Genomic DNA, 24,952 nt, shown 5'->3' with positions numbered 1-24,952 from the left:
CCAAACTTAAAACCGATGATTTGTCCTTGTATATTTGGGGGGGGGGGGGGGGGCGAATTCTAGTTGTCTAGTGGCAGAGCGCAGTACTTCAGTCCCTGAGGTCCTGGGTTCAAACCCTGCCAAATCACCAATGGATTTTATTGTAGTGATAATACTGCAACCCCTAAGTCTAGCCTGAAGTAATGTGAAAAAATACACCTTATAAATACACAGATTTCTATACAAAGACAACAAATTGTCTTTTTATTTTACAGACCAGTCTTTGAGCCTCAATAATCTTAAAAAGAAACTTTCAGAAAAACTTATTTCACTTTGTCCTTATGACATGAATTCATTTTTATCCTGTCAACTGTAATCTTAATATTTGTATATATTTATCATGTGTAAACTATTTATAATGCATGATTTGTACTGACATGTCACATATTCATTGCTGATATTCAGCCTCTGTATTATGCATTTTTGTGATGAATAATATGATTTGATTTGATATAAAAATTACCTGTATTAGCTGTTTCATTAACTGCAGCTACAAATTTTTCCCAGCCTTTTGACCAACTTTTATTTTCATCCTCGGACGAAAATAAAAGTTTGTCCATATTAGATTGCCCTTGTTGTTGTAGATTGGCCTTGTTTTAGATTATAGGATAGAACTTCTTCAGAGTGCAGACTAATAGGAAACTTTTTTTGATAAAATTCATAGTTTATATTTTTTTTTGTATAATTCACACAAACCAAATCGTACTATCCAATTTCTAAAACATAGCAATAAACTTGTAAATGTTTTAACAAAACTTGTCTGAATCAACCACAAGTAAGTCAGCAAAATGTTCCATACATTTTGTGTATTTCCTTTTTATTTATCAGTGATAATACTGTACTTCATGATACTCTTTCTTTGTAGCAACATTTCCCATCCCTACTGTTCCAACACCTAATCCTAATCCTGTGATTGTGGTGATATCATGATCATTGACACTGATATTGTGGTAACTAGTGTCCCTGTTGCTTGAATTCGAGCAATTACTGGCAATATTACAGGCTTTATTTTAAGACGAATTTCAACCAAGTCAGCAAATGTATGTAGGTACTGTTAAATTAGCAAACTTATTAACTGTTTATAATTAACATGCGCTTCTTCTCACTTTTGATTTCTGACAACAGCTGGAGTTTCATAACAATTTTTGTTTCCAATGTTAATCTTATGGAGAAATTCAAAACTTTAAAGGGCTTCAGGGCCTCACTCTCTCAGTATTTCCATAAAAAGAAAGTTTCCTGCACAACTTCACGTTACTCTCTTTCCAATGACACCAAAAACATGACAATCGGTTCAGTAGTTTTGGAGGAGTAATTGTCACAAAAAATCTGCTTGCGTATTAAATAAGTACTAGTGTCCCTGTTGCTCGAATTCGAGCAATTGCTAAGTATTACAGGCGTTATTTTAATTTCATTTTAGAATTTAGCCTCCGGATTACGTTGAATATATTAAAATGGTGTAAATACCTGCTTCGTGGTAATCCTAATGTTGCTAGTGTCGCAACTAGTTTCGACTTTTTACAAAGTCATCTTCAGGCGAAGGCGTCAAGGATGTCAAATGGTGGTCACTTCATATGAAGGTCGTCATTACACATAAATGTACATAAAAACACGAACACGAACACGGACATTAACACGTAAAAACGGTACATTTAACACGATTAAACGAACAACGGTAACTGTATTTTAACGTTAACGTGTAACGGTAACGTTATTTTAAAACGAACTTCAACCAAGTCAGCAAATATTTGTATGTAGCAAACTGTTTTATTAGCAAACTTATTGACTGTTTACAATTAACCGATGCTCTTCTTCTCACTTTTGATTTCTGACAACAGCTGGAGTTTCATAACAATTTTTGTTTCCCATGGAGAAATAAGAAACTTTAAAGGGCTCCAGGGCCTCACTCTCTCATTATTTCCCTAAAAAGAACGTTTCCTGCACAACTTCACGCTACGCTCTTTCCAATGACACCAAAAACATGACAATCGGTTCAGTAGTTTCGGAGGAGTAATTGTCACAAAAGATCTGCTTGCGTATTAAATAAGTATAAATAAGTATAGATATAGATATATAGATTTTTCTTCCTCATTATTTTCATGACAACATTGTCACCTTCCCTCGGTTTCCATTTACCCAGCTGTTTGTGCTGCTTTCAAAATATTGTTCAAAATTTGTTATAACCTCTTTGACAACCAACTTTGAGAAATACTTGAAATATACCAAAATGTTTGTTTCTTGTACATATAGTTTATATTCTGGGGTATGTAATAGTACACTGTGTGCTTGTTTAAAAACTTGGTAAGTAGCACTGCGTGTTAAACTTTATATAATTTTGCTTTAAAGATTAGTATACATAGAATTATTGTTTGAAAAAAAAAACACAATGTTAATTAAGTTCAATTATTCTGTTTCAGCCAAACTGCTACTCCAAAGTGGTTGACATCCTTGGAAAGAAACACATCTTAATTTTTGCTCTCAGGAAAATCGTCCAAGGCGAAGAATTGACTTACGACTATAAATTCCCACTAGAAGACGAAAAGATCTCTTGTCACTGCTTGTCGAGAAAATGTCGTAAATACCTCAACTAAGATCGAGGACGCAAGGGCGTACTACACAAACTACCTGTTATCTCGTTAATTATCTCTCGTATTTTTTAGAAGTAAGGTACAACAGTATCAATTCTGTGATATTATTTTCTCTTCTCGAAAGAGAATTACCGTTGAGTTCTAGTTTTAGATTTTTAAGGGTTAGTATAAACTAGCATGTGGGACTAGTGGAAAAAATAATAGTTCCAGCTAAGATAATAATTATGATACGTTACATGAAGTAACAAGGAATCTAATGATCTTCAAATTTAGTATAAACTTACAATTACTAAAAAGAAGTTTTCTCGTAAAATCCCCTTTTCTTGGCAAATAATTTCATAAATAATATTGATATAAGTTTTACATGTTTTTGGTACCGTATGTACATCTTGCTAGTGTATGTTAAGTAACTGTACAAAATTGATTTAGAAATATATATATTATGCCTTCTTTATATATCTTTATCAATGTTTTCTTTTTGTTTGAATATTCATTTTACTCTCCTGCACAAATATTTGTTCATATTCATATATATGTACATTTGTAAATATTGTTTCAATTCACTTCATTAAGCAATTTTGACTTTTTTTACTGTCAGTTAATACATTTTTCATGCAAACTTTGATTAGTGTATTGTAATTTAATTTATTATGGCATTATATACTTGCTCTTGAGATATTCTTTGTGTGTATTCAAACTGTTTGTTGTGTCGTTTCTTACAAATTTCAAACCATAAGAAAAGGTATTGTTAGTGTTATGTCTAAACTTATATATTTTTCTAAAAGGAAATGTTTGTCTAAAACCAAAGTACTATCTGTCAAAAATCCAAAACTATCCATGTTTTATAGATTAGAATATTAAAAAGATTTTAATAATGTTACAAATAATATTAAGGTTGAACATGATTTTCAAAGTAAATGTGTTTATTAGAATACCTTATCTAAGCTAACACTCAATTGGACCAGCAACAAAGTTATTGTAACAATTTTTAAACAGATGTATATCTATTTTTTATAGGTATGCGAGGTTAAGCTATTTGTTTGAAAAAATTTCTTTTAGAAAGATTTTCTCTTTTAATCTTTTGATTTATAACTTTTAGGAGACATCTTTTACATTGTAAAATAATTAGAAACTTATATTAGTGAATATTCTAGTTTTGACTATTGATACACCAATAGTCGATGATTGTAGTTAGTTTTATGACCCTAGATGGCATTCCTCGAGTGATTTTCTAATGGCTTGGATATACCGGTATTCAAATAATAATTTTAAGTTTCATTTTCACTTTTGGAAACACGTTATCGTTTTCTTGCTTCTCTGTTTTTTGTTTTTTTATGTTTTTTGTAACTAACACGATAAAACATTTGCCCTGTTGATTCTTTGAAAGTATTTTAAAAAATACTTGCACCCCAAAATACAGTGTGCATGGTTGGATGGTTTATTTTACAACATTTTCTTTTTTAATTTTTTATATTTTTACTTATAACAAAAAAACTAAATCCAATATCTAGTGCCTTAAAATCAATGGTAAAACTACTTATTCATTCTAACACACATTTTATTTTCAAAATCCTTGTAACTTAATAAGACAAATGTTGAAGGTGTTAATTTTTACACTTACTTGACACATTGGCTTCGGAACTTGCTGTGGTGCAGATGTACTTATCAGATCGAGCCTGGTAAAAGTCAGTAGCTTTTTGATGGTTTAAAACTAGACCCATCTGTCCTTGGTCGTTGTGTTTTTAATAACATAGTTCTGAATAAAGAACTAGTTGTTTAGTCAGTACAAAACTGTCATGTCATTTAATCTTTACCCATTATTCGCTTTAAAATACACATTGGTGATGTGTCGGTTGTATAGGTCCCATCCAACTACGTAGAACTACAATTATCTGAATCAATTGAGACCATACCATATTTGGATAGTCAAAAATGTGTATACCTAATTGGATTTTTATAGATATTCGAGGTATTTTGTTGAAAATAGGCTGAGTTTTTACTTCCACGATTATAGGATGCGTCTGCATATAAAAGTTGACAGTTGGTCGTGGAGGACGATCGTAATTTTCCGTGACTGTGGGAGACTCAATGAATAAAAGACCGCAGAATATGTTCTAGATTTTGCCGCGATCATGGTTAACAATGATGATGTTACTGTGACAGTAATTATGTATACACTTCTGTGGGTGATGTTTAGGATTTTGCCGCAATTATGGCTTCTTTCTTTTTTAACGATTCCTATTACTGTAGCTTTAGATTTTTTAAATTCTGTTAGCGATTTGGGTAGTAAAGTGGTTATTAAGTTTGAGTCGGATACTTGGATTTATACTGTATTATGAACCAATTTAAACATTAGATAAAACTGAGCCTGCAATCCTCAGCCAATGTGTTAAGTCAAATTAATCGATTAACCATATTTAGAACTATAAAATATCAATCCAATCACAATATGGATTTTACTATTCTGGTCATATAAAGTTTGCATTTCACTGTTTATTTTTCATCATAATTATTCACCCATAGTTACTTTGTATAAAGTTTGTTGAAGTTTTGTAAAAATAGTTAAATCTGTAATTTGTATGTAATATTTTTGTAAATGTAAACTAATATTGTATATTGTAAATACAGTACAAGTAGCACGTTTTGCTGAGGTTGATCCATTTTTTAGTAGGTTGTGTGAAACCCTAATTCCAAAATCACTTAATTGAGGAATATAGTTCAGTACCTTAAATGGCATTTTCAGTTTGTGGAAGAACAAATTAGGCTATTTGTTTGTGCCATGAATTTTTTGTTGTTTTTATATTATCTAACAGTTAACAGTAAGAGTGGATACATCTTACCTTTTGTATGCTTCTATAGTCTTGCATTTTAATCACGATTACTTGTGTGTTTATGTAAGTAATATTTTAGTGAAACATGTTTTGTGAACACACTAATTTTTTTCTAAAATTACGTTCCCATAAGTCATGAATGATAGTCACTAGTTTGAGTTTCCCTTTATAGTAATGAATAGGAGCACATTTTTAAAATCAGCAAACTGATTTGGTAAACGGTAATTGAAAATAATTTGACCTACCTTTTTTTAAATTGGTTGGGCAAGAATAAAAAATATCAAAATATAACTAAGCAATAATAAAACGAACCATTAAACACAAAATTGGTGAACTATGGAAGCACACAAGGTAAGAACTGCCTAAGAAGAAGATGCATAATAAAACAAAATGTTAAATGTTGTACAGCCCAAATTCTTGAAATTAATTTACTTTTCAATAAATTTCTCAATGGGTCTTGCATGAGTACGGATTCTTGATTAGAGATATCTTTAACTGTACATTCAGAATTTATATAAAATGGTTCTTTGTTAAAAAGAGGCTGTGAAACAGGAGGAGGTGCTTTTACATCGCACTTGGCAATCATGTGATTAAACACAATAATGTTTGAATTATTGTATCGTAGCGATTCCCTATGAACAAAAGGATCGAATGTATGTGTGCCTCATATTGTCTAGTTGTTAGGAAAGTATCACAGGAGTAAACTTGGCTAAAAAATTCTGCTTTTTTGGTCTATTCAGCTAAGTCAAAGATGACTATTGTGTACCAACGCTAGTAATAGGCTCAGCTACGTGCTGAAGATTTAATTTCTTCAAATTACTCATACAAAATTGAGATATTTCAAATTGAAGTAGAAGGTGCTAAAAATATTGTTTTATCATTAACACTTGAGAATTTTGATTGAGCTATACTTGTCTTGAGTAGTTGCAGTTCTATCAAGATCTATTTCTAAGATTCATCAAGATTTATTTCTAATTGTTAAATCTCAGTATGTTTTGAGTTTGTTATCCATAAAAATGGTTCCAATTAGGGATAAACAAATAAAAATAAAATATTTGAAAATTTCCGTATAAAAAGGACTAACTTATCTGGAAAGCAGCAATAAAAGAAAATCAGGTTTCAGAGCTGAAAATCCCGTTTTAATCCTGCGCATAGTCTAAAAATCCCACACATGGAAATACTGGTCCAAGGTGCTTTAGCCAAATGTGTCAGTTTGTTGTGACCACACCTAAAAAATACTATTTATTAATAAAATCATACACGTTCCATTTAATAGAATCACAACTAATATGGTTCTTGAGCTATTGATTTGTCATATTTTCTAAAAACCCAACTGTAGTGTTTTAATATTGTAAGAGCCTCAAGGAAAAGGTAGTTAATTATTTGACTAGACCAATAATTTTTAAGTAACCTAACAAATATGTAAATTTAAAATCAATAATAACGTGCTTAAAGCGTGTCATTCACAACATTTCCATTAACCATCAAAGTAATATTTGACAGCAATTGAAAAAATAATCTATTTTGTTCCAATTAATACTGTTATCTTTGTATTACAACAGTTTCCCCTTTTTGCGTTAGACAAAACATAAATGTGATAATCAAGTGCCCCTCTATCCAACTTTTTCAAAGCGGAGGCTGGGGTGATACGGAATCGCCCCTGAGTAAAGAGGAGGGTCCAAGGGTTCCTCAGTTCAAAATGGTACGCCCCCCCCCCCCTAGACCATGCCCATGCTCCCTACAATTATTATAAACTACTTAATTTTACACTTTACCAAAAGTAAAATGTTTTACCCAATTTCTTCAAATATAATGTCTTTTCTCTTAATGCATTGAAATATTGACCAATGTATTATTTAATTATTTATTAATAAATAGACAGTAACTAAGGGTTTGTACTAATATTTTCTCTTAAATGATAACTTTTATTGCAAAATTATTTTATTTAAATTCAATGTGAGAGTCTGGTTAAGCAAAGCAATAGTGATACACCTAACTACTTGACAATAATTTTCATAAAAAGTGTAAAGATGTATTTTTCCTTTAAGTAGGTTTAGTTATAATACCTGGGCCACGGAGATCAGATAGCAAAGTCTGTGTTTTCAATTATGACCTGAATAGTGACTTCAGTTAATGACATCACTAGTTGCAGATTTATTTTTTCATTGGGATTAAACAAGGGAGTTAGATTCATAGTTTTTGTTCTTTAGGATATATTTTTTAGCTTATTTTCACTTTTTTACATAAAACCTCATTGTATGGCTCTGTAGAGTACATTTTAAAATGATTTAAGTTGAATTCACAGTCACAACCTAAAATCTAAATTAGAGGCAAAATGTAAACAGATTTTAATTCATATACTTCTTCACTATTAGCTGATTAAAAACCTGGTTTTATCATTCTGTTCTCCGGGCCCTGTTTAACATTTCTATGTAGTCCGTCACCGTCAAAATGTTTATTCCACCAGCTGTTAAATGTGGCATTTTCTTTCTCAAATGCTTGGTAAAACTTTTTCGATACTTTGTAAATAACTGTTTGAATTTATATAAACTACAATAAAGTGTATTTTATATAAATATTTGCATTTATTACTTTTCCTTTAGAATATCATCTACGTATATTAGAAACTATAGATGGATTTGTGCAATTTTTCATAATTTTTTTTTATAATCTCTAAGCTATGAATACTGTAAGAAGACATTCTATCTGATGCATAAAATAGTATAATAATATTTTTTCACTCTGCGATTAAAAATTGGCATTTCTTATTCTTGACGTTTTCTCAGTTTTCTTAGTTGTTTTAGCTTCGCTGTCAAATTGGCATTGAATTAAAACAAGGTTAAATAACCAATAAATCAATTACCTCCACAGAAAAACCATCAGATTTTTTACCCTGGTACATAAAAGAATATTCTCGAGGTATTATTGATCCAACAGCGAGTGTTATCCGAGCGATAAAAATATGTTTATGTAAGTGTGCCATTAAAGTTGTCTCATGTCTGTCAAACAAATTAATTGGTCCAACTCAGTAGTTAAGCAAGGTAATTGAGCAAATCAGCAGGTGTTGGAATTGGTGGGTATGTGAACAGCTGATGATGTGCTGGGCTTGGATGTGTAGTTACCTAATGTCAGAATAAGTTTCCAAGGTTTGTATAGACAGTATGAATCTTGGTTTTATTGTGTATCTAATTTTAGTCAGAGTTCAGACAAATGGATCAAACCTATTAGTTAAATCAGTGCATAAAAATAGTAAAACTAGTTCTGACACTCTCAATGCTCTAGCTGAAATGGTAAGTAACTGTTAAATACAACATAAACTAAATGCACACTCATTGTACTTAAAATATGGTTTTACACCAGCAACTTTTAAAATCTCCTTGGCCTTGAAAGAAATTAAGAGTACAATTTTTATAAATTTAAATTCTGATACCGTACCAAGATAATGCAATTCCTCCCGAGGCAAACTATGCGATTTTCTATTTACCTGGCTGGATTTATACTAAAATAAAGTGTCAGATTTATTTCCTATTCAAATAACATTAATTTTAATGAGTACTTAGGTTTGCTGCTACAGAGAATGTATTGAGGTGTGTTTTTTTTATGGAAATTTTGATAGCTTATGATAAAATAAATATAATGACAAAATTTCATTAACATATATACATAAACAAGCAAACTACAACAGTTGATTTATTCATTTATTCTCCATAAGAATAACGTGGGAATTTTTGATTTAATTTTTTTTATTATCTCCGTAACCATTAGGCATACAACAACCCTCCAATATACAAAATTATATTTAATTTTCACATATTATTTAAATTAAATAATTTTAATTAAAATACGTGAGCTTGCCTAATACAAAAGTTTACTTTATTGAAATTATTTCATTCTTTTAGAGCGTTTGAAGTCGGTTGTATTTTTTTACTAAAATAAATTATTTAAGACAAAATGATTGAAAGGAAATTGTGAAATTTTGGTTTTTAGGGTAAAAATGGGAAAACCCAATTTTTACCCCATAAAACCCCCCAAACCCCTGTTTCCATAGTCCAATCATGCTAGTTCACCAATGAGCCACATAGTATGAAACATAACCTAGGAAAATGTTATGCTTAAATTTGAGTACCGTACCGGTAATTCTAGTTAGGTACATCAGAGTTGTTTGAAAACTTGCGTTTGGAAACTAAATATCTCTATTTGTTTTTCCAACATTTAGAATTGAAGAAAACAGTTGCCTTACTGCGATAACCTGTGTTAAGTAATTTAAGTTGGGTAATTTTATTTCTTTGATTAAAGACATCCCCCTAATCAAACGATTTTTTTCCGTAGAATGTCCTGGAAAAATGGGGTGATATCAACCATTTCATGTGCTGTGCTCCATGTTTTACAATCAAACTCTGGTTTACCAACTGAACAGCCATAATCTGCTTTGAAAAGGCTAAAAGCAGCAACACCGTTGAAAGTTGGTTAACAACGTGTTGTGGTCAGTCACAGTGCCCCGCATCAGATCGTTCTTTACGTTGTTCAGTGGAGTTTCTTATAACACCAGTCCCACACTTTTGAAAGTATGGATTCATTGTTGAAATAGGTTGGATAACTCTTTTAGTTTCCCATCCTACCTTAATTTTCTCTGTTTTCATTTTCTTTTTTTGTTGTTTCCCACCCAACATTAGTACCGTCGTTGTAAAATAACGAAATGTGTTTATACAATTGCGTAATGATATATTACGATATGAGCTATGAAGTAATATCAGTTTTAAAATAAAATAACACGTGGTGTCGTATAACTGGACAAGAGCACGGATTTAATTAATTCGTAGGACGAATCAGATTCGTGTTTTGAAGTGATGCAGGACTGCAACTTTATAGGTCCTTGGACCAGTGTTGAGCTTGTTAAACTTTGGTGGTTTTGACTTAGTTTGACAGCAACAGCAAAAAAAGAGCATCCATTGTCAAATGTTGTAGTTTGCTTGTTTATGGATATAATTTGATCAAACTTGGCAAATTTATTTATTTTGTACTCAGCTATCAATATTTTATTAAAAAAACACACTTTATTAGTTTCCTTGTAGCAGCAAACCTAGGTACTCGTTAAACCTAATGATATTAAAATATATTGAATTGAAAATCAATTCAGACAAATGGAAATTCGCTTAGTCGGCAGGTTTGCTGCGGCGGGGGTATTTACTGTTTTAATGTTTTGTTCTGTTTGTTTGCTGCTGTCGTATCCAAAGGGTTGTCAAGTTCGTGTGTGTTTATTTAGTTAATGTTTATGTCGGTTAGAGGTTAACGCCGCATTTGTAATTCGTTTGTTAATATTCTAATTATATTCGGTGGATAAATAGAACACATTTCAAGTTCCATGGCACACTGGACTTTATTAAATAATGATTTTAGAATAGTTTTGTTTATTGTGTATTTTTGTTTGGTGAAAGCGTTCTTTGAAAAGGAGGCCAAGAGAGGAGACCTATGTTTCTGCCAGGTGAAGTTTTCTTTATTTGTTAATTCATGGTTTATAATGGTGTGTAATAAACTACTTTATTTGCATGATTAGACCACCTAGCGACTAGTGACATACAATACCGCTATGCTTTGGAATTAAGGTACTCTCCCAAATTGTAACTGGAATTTTATAAAATAGGCCCAAAGTTACCTCCCACGACCTCCCTAACAAATAAATGATTTGAATGCTCTTATAGCCTAACTTATAACTAATAAAAATTGACACAAATGTAGGCCTACATTATGCAAAGTAAGTTAAGTGCAATTTATTTGTAAGTTGTTGCAACTTCTAAGTGAAATAGAGGGATATGCCTTTATATTTTCTGTCCCTGAGGAATTCAACATTTAAGGTTGATTCCCACATACCTGTTCCGGCACAGACCAGTTACAGTTAAGTCTCAGTTGCATCCGCAATTTCTCTATCAACTGTCAGTAATTTGGTTTCAGTCAATCTCCCGTCACTTTATTTAGGTACACTTCCATATCTGTTGGCACAAACTTAATTGATGTAGGACTTAAACATCAAACACTGTAAATAAAGGGGTACACTTTCATATCTGTTGGCACAAACAACCGAATGAGTAGGGTAATATCGATTATTCGATTGAATAATTTGATATATCGTTTGGTTAATAGTTTATAGTTTGATATATTGTTTGTGCCAACAGATATGGAAGTGTACGTCTAGTTTAAGTCCTACATATACTCACAGAACAGTTATATATTATATACTTAGAACAGTTTCATTTTATAATCAGGGGCCCATTTCATAATAAAGTACAAACTAATATTATTAGTAAATCAGCTGATCGCCCAATGCAAATCTAATGGAAATTACAAGTTACAAGTTGTAACTTGTAACTTGTAGTTTATTATGAAATGGGCCCCAGCTGGTAGTTAAATGTTATTTAAAATAGTAAATTTAGGACATAAAAACTAAAGTTCAACCTTTAACTTAATAAAACACAATATTCTATCAAATTTTCATCTTCCATCTTGTTGATTGTTAATTAATACCGTAATTAAAATAGGTACAGGTAGCCTACCTACAAAAATCACTCTTTTCTAACCTCAAACACGTCTGTCAGGCATCCGAACAAATCAAAAATATCAGTGAGAAGAAATATAAAATTGATTGACGGACGCTGGCAGAGCGACTGACAATGGAACTGCGTCGGATGAGTGTAGATAGCGCAGTAGAAATCTAGACTATTAAAGAATAGTTTTTTTTTACTGTTCTGTGACATGCCGGAATATGTGTGAATTGACATTTAACCTGCCAAGCCAAGCATGTTCTAAAATCAAGAAGTAAATTTGAAACTGTTGTGCTAAGTTACGGTAAAGCTTTTGATTTATTGCCATATGCCCAATTAACAAATTGACAGTTTTATTTTATCTAACTTGAGGCAATTTTTTGGCCTTATTATTGAAAAATCATACCTAAAATACACTAGGCCTACTTCCAAAGTCTAACATTCAAGCCATAAGTAAGTTAAGCCTTGCAGCATAAGTAGGCTTACAACACAAATATGCATTTTTTACATTTTTTGCTACACAATAAGTTATAAAGTTTACCGTACCAAATAATATTTAATTTGATTTTTACTATTACCGTACCGGTATTTTGCAGTTTACACATAGGCTACGGTACTGTAAAGAGGCCTTATTAACTAATCTGAATACACTTAAATACTGACTTTCTTATTTAATCTTGGAATAATAAGTTCCCTAATTTATGAAGTCTTTCAATGATGTGTCATTATTGAGTGGTACATTATCATCAAGGTGATTCATTCACTGTTGACTCGTTTATCATTTTGGGATGTCTCATATGAGGTAGACAATGCCATTGTACCACTAAAAGTTTTGAACTGTGTATTCACAGGATTGATTGAATTTAGCATTAGGGCCTCTGTAGGCTAGTAAACTTATTAGTGATTAGGCCTTAACTGACCTTGAGGGCCAAAAGGGTTCGATAAGTTACTACAATATTTATTGTAATTTATTGTGAAATGATTCATATGTACAGTATCAATGTCTTTTGTGACCTGAGCAAAGCGTTTGATTGTGTTGATTTTAAAATTCTTATAAACAAATTACAAAATTATGGGTTTCGAGGGCCGTCTCTACAATTCTTTTCATCTTACCTAAACAATCGTAAACAAATAGTAAGTATTATTGGCAATACGTCACAAGAAAAGAATGTAAAATGGGGCGTTCCCCAAGGCTCAGTCCTTTGTCCACTTTTATTTTTAATTTATTTTAATGACCTTCCATTGGCAGTAAAGAGTCAAACTATTCTTTATGCTGACGATACAACATTTTTTCATGTAAACCCCAACATAACTGAACTAAAAAATCTTGTCCATGAAACAAAGCTAAAAGCATCAAATTGGTTTAATGCGAATGGATTTTTGCTTAATGAAGAAAAAACCCAAAACATGATTTTTACACTAAAACAAATCCCCACGATGAGTGATCTAAATAATAGCACAGCTGTAAAATTGTTGGGCCTTCAAATTGATAATCAACTTACATGGAATGCTCACATAGATTATTTATCTTCAAGATTGTCTCGTGTGGTGCATCTTTAAGATCGTCTGGTAAATCAGGTTCCTAAGAAATATGTAAGGACGGCCTATTTTGCGTACTTCCAGTCAATCATGAGATACGGATTGGTGCTTTGGGGTGGTAGTGGTAGAATAAAAGAAATTTTGATTCTCCAAAAAAGGGCTTTAAGAGCTATGACAGGGACGCACCCTGATCATTGCAAACCTCTTTTTATAGATCTGCAAATTCAAACTGCAGTAAATTTGTTTATTTATGATCTGATTGTTTATATATTAAAAAACCCTGAATATCTTCAATTTAATAATCACAGTCACAACACTCGTTTTAAAAATACTGCACTGTTAGAATCCCATCGTCTTAGTAAAACTAGTAATTGCCACATAATTTTATCAATTAAAGTGTATAATTTAGTAAAAAATAATATAAATTTTCATTCAATTAACAAATTTAAGGCTATGTTTTATAATCATCTACTTCAGAACCCTTTTTATAGTCTGGATGATTATTTTAAACTGGGAGAAATTGTCCTTTAGTTTGGTTTTAATTTCAGTTATGAATGTGAATGGAGTTGAATGTTAATTGTAATATTTGGCCTGTAAGAGTATTTTGTTGTTTATTTTAAGACTTGGTTTGAAAACTGCAAATAGACTTTGTCAATGATATGTAAATGTATCCTTATGGCAAATAAAGATTGATTGATTGATTGATTGTAATACGGTACCATATCCTAGTCTTTGAAGTAACTTATATTTATTTTTCCTGTTCATGCATGTATTTATTGTGAAGTGAGAGTCGTAATCTGCAATCTTTATCTATTCCAAGTTTTCTCGTAAATGCTATCTTGGGCCCATGCATTATAATCCTAGTTTTATTTTGTATGTGTAAACCATCCTTGCATTGCATGTTGTATGATATGTAAATTGGCTACTTGCCGTTGAAATAAATAAATAAAAACATTATGCCCTTAAACCTGTTATTATTCTTACACATTGCAGAGTGAATTTAAAATAGGTACTGAACTGAATACCTCTTAACCAAAATAGGGCGTAGGTTGTTTAGGATAGGCCTATTCCACATTTTTGGACAAAAACCGGGTCTCCAGCTGAATTGACTATATGCGACCAAATGAACGCTTGTGCAAGTAGCGTTCTGTTGAAGTTACAAAATCCTCTTGTCATAGGCCTAAGGTTCACTTTCATTTTCTTGTAACATTAATGTAATTCATTAACATTCTTAATTTTTAACTGTAACATGTTTGCAGCTCAAAGGTCAAGTCGGGGATTGCAGCTGCTCCGTTGGAACTGTGGACCATTTCAACAATGTCAAAGTCTACCCAAGATTGGCCAGCCTCATTACCAAAGAATACTTCAGATTTTATAAGGTATGTTTTTTACTCCAAATTAAGGAAACTCAATTCGTAGACATACCAGTAAAAAGCCCAATCTTAATTTAAAACCATTTTGTTTGATCGTGGTATTGGAAATCATATGTAAAAAGCTATACATTTTTAACAAACTGTATCTTGCTCAGGAATAAAATTGAGGTAGGCAGTTCATAATCTTATAAAGACTAGGACCGTGGCATCGTCCTGTAATCCAGCTACTTGGAGGTCATGAATTGTGGATATTTATAGGCATGAACAGTGGATGCTCACTGGTGTGGATTAACGTCCACACTACTGAGTACTACGACTATCTGCAGTACTATCCTGATTACACCAATTCGTTAATTACAAACACAGAGAAGTAAAATATAGAGGAAACATTCAATGGTACACTTAAGTCGTGTCTAGCACCAGTCGCTTGTGTCTAGTTCAAATTCTATTGGTCGTTCCCTACCGCTCTCCTCTCACGCCTCACCTTATATACTATAGCGCTCACGCTGTAGGAAGAGCCTGTGTAGTACAACAGCTGTTGTAAACAACAGCTGTTGGGGCTCTTCCTGAGCATTGTATGGGTAGACACGTTATTGTGAGGATAGAGGAAGTACTATTGAAACAGAAAGTAAAAAGGCTACAATTTTATCAAGCTTTCAAATACAACTCATCTCTATCTCGGGTCAAACTCATCTGCTGGACTAACGTGAAAGACTCATTCAGTGTAAAAAGTTCTTGGACCAATGCCAAATCATCAGGGTTTTACTTTATATTTTGATTTATCCAAGATTCTACTTACTTGTGAACTTATTACATAGGCCTAGGTAATAATATCATTATGCATGTGTGTTCAGAGCTAATTTTGGGTGGTGTGAAGCCCAGTGCTAACTTCTGAGCTGGACCCTTGTGTACTACCGGTACCAAAATAGTAGTATTTAAACAATATTAACTAAAACAAATCTCATTGTATCCCCTCTTTTTCTTTTTTGTTATAATTGAAGGAGTTAACGTAAATCACAGTCTTTTTGCAATTTTTTGTATTTTGCACCAAGAGCACTTTTAAAGGTGCGGGGGCTTTGTACCTTTTGCACGTGCCAAAGGCCGTCTAAGTTAATGTGTAGAAGACTAACTTTCTAAACAGTTCAAACATAGATATTTAATTTTAAATGCTTGCCTACAGTACAAGAACTAACCAGGTTTTGAAATGTTGATTGTGATTTAAGGTTAATTTGAAGAAAGATTGTCCATTTTGGTCGGACAACAGTAGATGTGCAATGAGATACTGCAGTGTGGAGCATTGTCTGGATGTAAGTAGTTTGTCTGGTTTTATAAATATATATTCATAATCTTTGAATATTGATACAACTATACAATTCATTCCCATGCTAAAGTTGTTTAAGTGTTACAATAAAAATCCTCGTAGTTGTTGTGAGCCAGACAGATCGTACTGATCTAAAATACTTATTGCTGTCGAACACACAAACATTTTTGCCAAGTCAAACTAATGGAATGACTTATAGTGAGCTATAGGTAACTCTGTTATGACCCATAACTTTGGTCAGCCACAAAAAAGGGTATAAAATAGAATTTTAAACACTAGTGTGAACTTAGCGTTCTCACTCAAGCATGTTTTTTAAATAAAAATATGGTGACAGCTGGTCCATATAGATGAGATGTCTTTTGTATCCAATAGTCAGTGGTTCAATACAGGGTTCATAAAAAACAATTACAGTAGAGAGTCGAAAATCCGAACGTCAAAAATCCGAAACGTCAAAAATCCGAACCACTCCTGAGGGTTTAAAAATATTTAATTAGCACAGAGACAACAGATGTTTTACAATTTTGCGGGCCAAACAGTCAGCGCCTGGCAGGGAAATGAGAAAATCCAAACAAATCGGTAATCTGAACTACCTACGGTCCCAATTGGTTCGGATTTTTGACTCTCTACTGTAATAGGGTTAGCTGATTGAGCAATCTTGAAGACTCCTTATAAACGTTTGAATGAACAATGAGCTATACTGTACTTAGTAGGGTAGTTATAAATGAACTTTTTAAGTCCACTAGCAGCATTGACCATTGCCCAAAATGGAATATTTTGGGGGGCAACCCCTGTTTTTTTTTTTAAACAAAATAGCAGCCATTTCACATTTTTAAATCTTTTAAGTTACTTGCATTGTTTGTCTGCAGGTTTTCTGTGACAGGTTAATAATCTTAAGACAAATAGTATGCTTTGTTAATTTAAAACTATTTTATTTTCAGGATGCTCCCCCGCTTATAAAAAGTTACTCGTCCAGAAAGAATCAAGTTGAAGACATGAGTGTAAAGGTAAGAGTATAACTGTTTGTTTATAAACCGAATAACGAGGATTATGCTTTCTTTTATTTTTAAATAACACTGATGGCTAAAACCACATTATAAAATTATGATACTATAATAATTGTTAAGATATTTGATCTCACCTCTGTAGTCCAATCAACCATCAACCAAAGGATTACATATTTATAATGGATATTGTGTATAAAAGAAAAGGCTATGAATAAATTGAAACTGGAAAAAATATTTCATCAATATCAGTAAAGAGAAAGTTTAGAGGTGAAATTATTTGACATTCTTTGCTTGGAAGTTGGATTGAATATTTCTGACCATCAATATTTTTAAGTCACAAACCTCTCCATAAACTAACTTAAATTCTGTGATTTAAATAAGGAAATTTTCCTGTTTTAAAATAGTTTAAACAAATTGTGTGTTGTTACTTAAATCGTCAACTTAAATTGTTGGTGGGTAGGCGATTGTCCGCTCCTAGTCTTAAAACCATTACGACGAGGAGCTGACATTGGCTTGGGGTCTTAAGGCATAATATACTCAAAAAAAAATTTGATTGAAGATGTAAGTACGGTAATTGCAATATTTCATCATTCAATTTGTGCTACAAATCTTGCAAAATAAACAAATTATTTGGACTATTTTTATTTTTGTTACTTTTCATTTTCATGAGATTCTAACAATAGCCTTTACATACTAACGTTCAACACTTAATTATTTGCTTGTTTCAGTTTATAATGTGTTGTTTTAGTATTTGGAGCCGTACGCTCAAGGAGAGTGTGATTCCGACTTGAATGCAGAGCTAGGTTACCTCAACACAACAATAAGGTTTGTGCTTTAGATTGTAACGTAGTATTCCAGACACGGCTAGATTTAGGCCTACCTTGGTCTAAGCGGACTTGTGGAACCCCCCCCCTTGAGTTTGAGGGACTTCGCTTCAAACCGATAAGTGATAACTTGTAGTAACTTGCCATTAGAGTAACCTCACTTGGAAGAACAGTTTGGGTTGCTGGACAGCCTTTCAAACAGTGGACAGTGCGACTGACCCAGAACTAATTCACTTTTGGATTTTCCGGGATTCCGGATTGTGGGGCCAATTCATCTGGTTGGAGGGAGGGGGAAAATTTGTAATTTAAGTTAGGTTAGGCCTATGTTCTATGTTCCTAATATTCTTGTTCCTTAATGTATTTGATATTTCAGCGGGTGGCCACCGTCAGCGTATTTGTATAGATAATTAAGTTGTTTGGATATATTACTTGTCTCAAAAAGGGTCCATTTATTTAGATTAATAACTTGTTTACATTATCTGATTTTTGCCAAAGTGCCTTAACCATTGAGATTTTGTATAGATTTGTATTGTATCTTTGTTGTCAACGTCATTATTCTGATTTCGAGTACCAACATTTGTTTGCTATTAACTCTTGTACCTTGTTTGAACTTTCAAAAGTGCCTTAAACACAATCATTGATTGAAGTTAATTGTATTCTTTCAGAAATATCATTCTTTTTATTGATCTCCTCAAACTTGTCTAGGTTAGTGGACAATCAAACAACAGATTGCAAGTGTGGCTTAGGCCAATTCTTTTCAGTACAGTTAAACAGATTTTGCCTAAATTTGAGAGGTATTAACCTTGCTTGGTTGGATAATTTCCTTCTGGTATCTTATTATCTTAGTCTTAAGTCAGTTGGTACATATTTATTTGAATAATATTGGGTAATGTATATTTGCATAATTGTTTGAGATTGATCAGGTAGACTTACTAAATACAGTAGGGTATTGATGTTACGGCATCAGACATGAAAATCGGGTTAGGTTCAAAGAAGAACCTAACTTTAACTTTAACTTTAACTAACTTTTTTGAAGTTTAACTCTCTGCCTTACTACCATAGCAACCACGAGAAGAGTTTTTCTCTCCGTTGTAAACTCTTATGAGAGATCTCCAAACGGAGTGGCGCCCTCTAAACCGAGCTAGTACCAATAGACCCGGTTGCTATAGAAGTAAAAGGTTAAAAGGAAGATATTTGTTAAGCTGGGTTTTCCTAGACGCGGAGTCGGCCAGCGGAGAGCGGACAACGGAGAGCGGACTCAGCTTGTCTTAGGTAATTTAATGTTACTGTTTTCCTAGCAGCGGAGCGGAATGCCATGTTAATTTTAATTCCGCTCTCCGTTCTCCGCTCTCCGCTGGCCGACTCCGCGTCTAGGAAAACCCAGCTTAAGTGAACCCGACCCATCTCCCTGAGCAAAGCCCGGCACAGCAGTTTGTGAGGCTGCAACTTCCCGCTCCTGCTCTTGTGATGTATGTTCTCACGCTGTCCCACCATCTTCTTTTAGGCCTTCCTGGTTGTCTTCTCCCGCTCGGGAAGAACTGCTAGTTACTTAATAAATAGATGCTCTTTCGTACAAAAAATTTAATTTGCAATATTTAAAATTTTGAAATCTTATTTACATTCATTTGTAATAGTTATTAAACAAAGTGTGTAGCTTATAAATTCTCGATTGATACTTCTCTTTAGGGGTCATTTCTTCTTTTTTTATTAGGTCCTGAATCTGAAACAGATGGTTCCCAAACATTAGAGTATTTATTAATTGTTTTTATTGTAAAAATGCTAGGTCTCTGCTTTTGAAAATTATTCAAAAAAATTGGATTTCTTTTTTTGCATTTTTTCACAATTTGCAAAAAAGAAACAGGAGGGATTCCTGAAATTTTATTTTATTCTAAATCTGCTTTCTTTTCTGAACAAAAAAAAAGTATGATTATGACTAGGTTATCAACAGTACTTTAGGCACTGCGAACTTTTAAAAAACCTCTGCAAAATGGCCAAAATTGCCAGGGCACCGGGCATTTCTGTGTACAATATAGTATTGGCTGCTCATATTTATTTTTAACATAATCCAGGTCAGGACAGTCCTAGGGTCCTAGGAGGGGGGGGGGGGGGATACCAAGACGAAAATGGTGTTCGGATTCCACTATAAACTGTTGGTCCCATGGTTTTCATTAGCTGTATGGGCTATTAATTAACAGTTGTGTCTTAGGAATATGTCGACCTTAGTCACTAACAAGACTACAACATCGCGTCACTCATCCTACACTCATCTCCATTCATACTTGGCTTAAAATACCTACTTTGTATGGTTGCCATTTCAATGAAAAGTATTAAGGTATTAACATGGTATTAAGTATATTAATTATTAAGTGAATTACCTTCTTTTCATTTATCCTCAATTTTTTGCAGATGTCTTGTATGTCGTTGCTATCCAAATTACTTTTCTTTATTATTTTATTTAGTATACGCTGTTTAGATTTTTCAAAACTCTTGAATTTTTTTAGAACAGATGTTCTTTTTTTTTCGATAGTAATTTTGTCTTGAACACCAATTGTATGAAATAGTGTACGAACAAAAAGTCTTGTTAATTTTGGAGCTCTGCCCCTGATTACTCCAACTATTAGTGCTAAGATGAATGCCTTTTCTGCAATGGTTATTTTGATCTGCAACATACCAAAAATAAATTTGTATCCTAATTGTAGAGATCAATAATTGGTAGTATTTTAAAATCCTAGAGAAATTCTGCTGTCATAGAAAACTGCATCCTCGGCTTGGCATTGCAGCCATAACCAAGATGCCGTACGCAACGCAGTACATTCTAGTCAAGCAACTCTAACCAACGATACACATTCAAATACACTAGTAACTATAGACACTACAAATAATGTTGAAACAAGTAACAATTATCATCATATTTTATTTGGAGAAATCAAGTTTAACTTAATCTCGGTTAACTTTAATCGGTTAACTATTATATAAGAATTTCGTTACTTGTGTTTAATTAATCTCAAACTTAATCAAACAGTAGGCCTACTGCACGCATAAAGTAACTGCATTAATTACAATCATGTGAAAATAAAATGTTGGGAAAGACGCAAAATTAATGTTTGTGGATTAAAAACTATAGAGCCTAACAGCCTAACCTTTGTAATGACAGGCATAGGCTACTCAGCATTAGATACGTTCGATCAATGTTTCTAAACTAAATTTAAATTTCAGGCCTAGGCCTACTACAGTAGCTGTTAATTCAAACATGATAATAGGCTAGTGGTTAGGCCCGAATGTTAACTAATATTTACTTTTGTGTAACGTAAGAATCAGGTTAAAATAAAATCAAACCAAAAGGCTTATTATGAGCGATTAAACTTTCCAACCAATGTTGCGTTTCTGTGGACAAGGTAACCTATCGATTGTACACAACTACAATACTACCTACCGAAAATATAATAATTTAGGCCTACTTTACGCATTTAAAAGCCTTAAAACCATTATATCTGTAGCCTTATGTTTTTAAATTTGAAATAGTCATGAAGGTTTGCTATTTCTTAATTTATTTCCAGTTCAGTTTATTTTAGGTTATGTTTGACAAGACAAACGTCAAACAAGGATATTTTTTGTCATTGCCGTCTGCCGAACGTAACTAGTCAGCCAAGAGCCAATCAAAATCAAGCTATTCTTCTTCTCTTCTGGTTTAACCCATGAATCGCCAGTTAAACCAGCCTCACCCGGAGGGTTAACTTAAACCTAGTTTAAACGGAGAAATTATTTTGGGGAAAGTGGATCTGAGGTTAAACTAGAGTTTAAACCACGATCAGAGTTAAACTTGATTTGGGGAAAGCGGCCCTTAGAGTAGTACACAGTTGGTCACGTGACAGCACACTGTCTTTTTCTGTCTGAAGATCCAGATCCGCCATCTTGATCTTAGGATTAAGATAGAACCTAGAACCTACACTGTCATTAACCTCAATAACGTCTGTTTCTAATGAATTTCTATCGATTTCCAGTCCATGAAAGAGAACTGATTCTGGGATTTCTCCAAATAAAATATGATGATAATTGTTACTTGTTTCAACATTATTTGTAGTGTCTGTAGTTACTAGTGTATTTGAATGTGTATCGTTGGTTAGAGTTGCTTGACTAGAATGTACTGCGTTGCGTACGGCATCTTGGTTACTAGTATCATTGTTGGTTGTAGTAGGCCTAGTTCTTAAATTATATGCTTTATCTTCCATAATATTTTATAGGCCTTAATATTGATTAATAATAATAGTTCAATATATGGATGAGGTGTTGTGAATGATATATAGTTATGGATATGCACACAAGGTTAGTTATTCTTATGTTTAAAATTTAGGCTGAAATAGGCCTATTACATCGAGATAGGTTTGGAAGTTATTTTGTATTGGATAATATCACATAAGCTACTTTTTTGCCACACGTTGCAGGCGCCAATGCAAAGTTCTTTAATCTTTCCTGTAAATAAGTAATAAATAAATGTCCAGGGTTTACAATGATGAATACATATAAACCTTTTATTAGTCAAATTGTACAAATAAGTAGGGTTATAAATTTAGATGAAACTCAATCTCAGGGTTCTAGGAATGTGCCGGCTTAAAGTAGGCTTATGTGATGTTGGATAGGCATAAGCCTAATGTTCTTCACAAGTTATGTAGGCCCTACAGTTCAATTTACACTTTTGAAAAGAAGAAAGTTCAAATTTTGAATTTAGTAAAATTATAATTTAGGTAAAAGTTCAAAACGGCAAAAGTTAATAGAAATTTTGGAATGTGAGTAGGCCTATTTAGCTAAGTACAAGTTCAATTTGATCTCACCCAAAAGTTTATAGTAGTCTTCTCCACAAATATATTTCTTGAGGTAAAAATTATATGTATTAAATAATTGAGAAAATCTTGATATTTTAAATACTGTTAAGTTAATCACCAATTAAAATTTTTTAATCATCTTCCTGTCTTGCTTCTTCATTACTTATTCTCAATTGAAAAATCTTGATTCTTGATGTTCAATTTCATACATCTGTTTCAACAATTAGTTCACTGGTTTCTTGATGTCACTATTCACTGTTACTTTTATGATTGGTTGATATTATATGAAGAGTATTTTAATTACATTTTTGAAAGTGAAAGAGAAAAATAATTTTGTAAAATAATTCAAACTGTATAAATAACTTCCAGTGATTATAAATGTAGCTTATTAAATAAATGACAGTGTTTGATGAGAATGTGAAATATGGAAATTTACAATAGGTGGAACCTTTTGCCCTTTTACTGCATGTAAACACATGTGATAATTTAGAGGTATGAATTTAGCTAATAGTAGGCCTAGGTGTTTGGATACATAACACATGGTTTATTAACATTCAACTTATATACAAATTCAAAAGTAAACAATAGGGATAATTTTGGAACATCTCACTAAAAAACATAATTTGATTCATTTTTTAACTCTTCAATTTAAGGTGTATTTCCCCAGTTATAATTATATAATCCTATATATTTTGGTCTAAGAACCTTAAGTGAAATCCCGGCTTTCATTTAAGCTATTAGTTATTCAAATCGGACGATTTTCAAAAAACGGAAGGTGAACAACCAACATAAAAAATATTTTTCATAAGGTTTTTCTATGATTAAAAATCAATCTCTCCAGTATTGTTTATGTTTTTTATATGTTTTAGACTCAAAATAATCAGTAAATTATATGCTTTAATTTGAGCTATTGTCCGTTTGAATCAGTTATGCTCAAGATATCATAAGTTTGATTATTTCTCGGATATTATATTTATTTTAACGCTGCGGAGCAGCATGGGTCCTCTAGTTTAATTGATTTTTCTTTGATTAAATATTGTTGTCAACAATTTGCATTTGTGTTTAAAGTGCGTTTCTTATGTTAAGTGTGTGATTCTAATGTTATGAGCTTAATATGTAGGCTACCAAATATTAGTTATTAAAGTGGTGTATGGATTTCATAACCATTATTTTACTAGAGTACGTTGTATTTAAGGGCGCGCTTTACCCGCAGTAGAAATCCTGCGATCGTTGTTGCTAACGCCAGTTACGCCGTTATGAGTTGGGAGCGCTAGGAGCGATGCGGCGAGAGGGGAAATGGCAAGATGGCCGCAACTGGCAAGCAACGAACTCCGGGCTGCACAGCGCTTGAGACTGAGATGGCTCTCGCACGCGCAGTCGCGCCCGCCCGCGCACCACTCACTGCCAGCCACGGCCACAGTAGAGTAGACCAGCGCTTTTCGGTAGCCTTGCCTCGTCGCATCAACACAACCACACAACTCAAACTAGGCTACTACTGGGTGTAAGCGCTCCGATGTCGCGTACAGTATAATCATAGACTAAGCAACAAGTTTGTTTCATCTATGGTAGAATGTAGCGAAGTAAGCTATGTTTGTTATTCAAAATTATTACTTTTTTTCTACACCATTAGACATCTTAAAATTATGGACATTGGCAGTAAAAAAAGGAAATTTGTGTACATGACGTACAAATACACATTATAATTTGTCCTTCACTATATGCAAAGTATACACAACAAATACATAAAGGGTACCTAATATTATTTTATTTTCCAACAGGACCCTAGTCCACATCCTGGATTACATCGCAACTATTTAAAAACTCGGTAGGATTATAAAATTATTTGAAAATATATTTATTAATAAGGATTTGATGATTGAGTTGATTATGGATTATAGATTTTGATGATTTGATGAATTTAAACTCGGATATAGACCCTAATAGAATTTATATCCTATCTCTGATGGGTAGCCCTCTTGGGTATCTGGGATCAATAAGTTCTGGCAGAATGCATTTGAAATAGAAGTCAGTTAGTGGATTTTCCATATTCTTCCTCCAGAACTCATCGTCTCTCATGATC

At 32.8% G+C, this 24,952-nt stretch overlaps 2 protein-coding genes and 1 long non-coding RNA gene across 4 annotated transcripts in view; 2 read left to right on the top strand and 1 right to left on the bottom strand.

Annotated features, from left to right (window-relative positions):
- Window positions 1-2,997, top strand: part of LOC128991588 (histone-lysine N-methyltransferase trithorax-like) — a 30,420-nt gene extending 27,423 nt beyond the window's left edge. Inside the window, exon 20 of the mRNA XM_054414602.1 lies at window positions 2,454-2,997. Coding sequence (XP_054270577.1) covers window positions 2,454-2,627 — 174 coding nt within the window. The 3' untranslated portion in view covers window positions 2,628-2,997. The remainder of the gene's footprint in view (window positions 1-2,453) is intronic.
- Window positions 2,998-8,579: 5,582 nt separating this feature from the next.
- LOC128991592 (ero1-like protein) overlaps window positions 8,580-24,952 on the top strand; it is a 37,621-nt gene continuing 21,248 nt past the window's right edge. The window contains exons 1-5 of one of the 2 annotated variants that reach the window (XM_054414611.1): window positions 8,580-8,745; window positions 14,790-14,909; window positions 16,127-16,210; window positions 17,163-17,228; window positions 17,977-18,053. In XM_054414611.1, coding sequence (XP_054270586.1) covers window positions 8,617-8,745; window positions 14,790-14,909; window positions 16,127-16,210; window positions 17,163-17,228; window positions 17,977-18,053 — 476 coding nt within the window. In that variant the 5' untranslated portion in view covers window positions 8,580-8,616. Of the gene's footprint in view, window positions 8,746-10,730; window positions 10,938-14,789; window positions 14,910-16,126; window positions 16,211-17,162; window positions 17,229-17,976; window positions 18,054-24,952 lie in introns of those variants that run through there. The other variant, XM_054414612.1, reaches the window with a different exon arrangement.
- Window positions 19,688-22,999, bottom strand: LOC128991594 (uncharacterized). Its single transcript, XR_008490670.1, has 3 exons — window positions 22,882-22,999; window positions 20,428-20,712; window positions 19,688-19,772 (listed from the first exon to the last, which is right to left on the bottom strand). It is a non-coding gene; the product is annotated as an uncharacterized LOC128991594 (long non-coding RNA).

This window comes from Macrosteles quadrilineatus, unplaced genomic scaffold (assembly GCF_028750875.1).
Source record: "Macrosteles quadrilineatus isolate MER2022 unplaced genomic scaffold, UCM_ALF_1.0 Scaffold_4__1_contigs__length_99947679, whole genome shotgun sequence".
Taxonomy (NCBI): Eukaryota; Metazoa; Arthropoda; class Insecta; order Hemiptera; family Cicadellidae; genus Macrosteles; species Macrosteles quadrilineatus.
The sequence above is the reverse complement of the archived record's forward strand: the minus strand, read 5'-3'. Positions and strand labels throughout refer to the sequence as shown.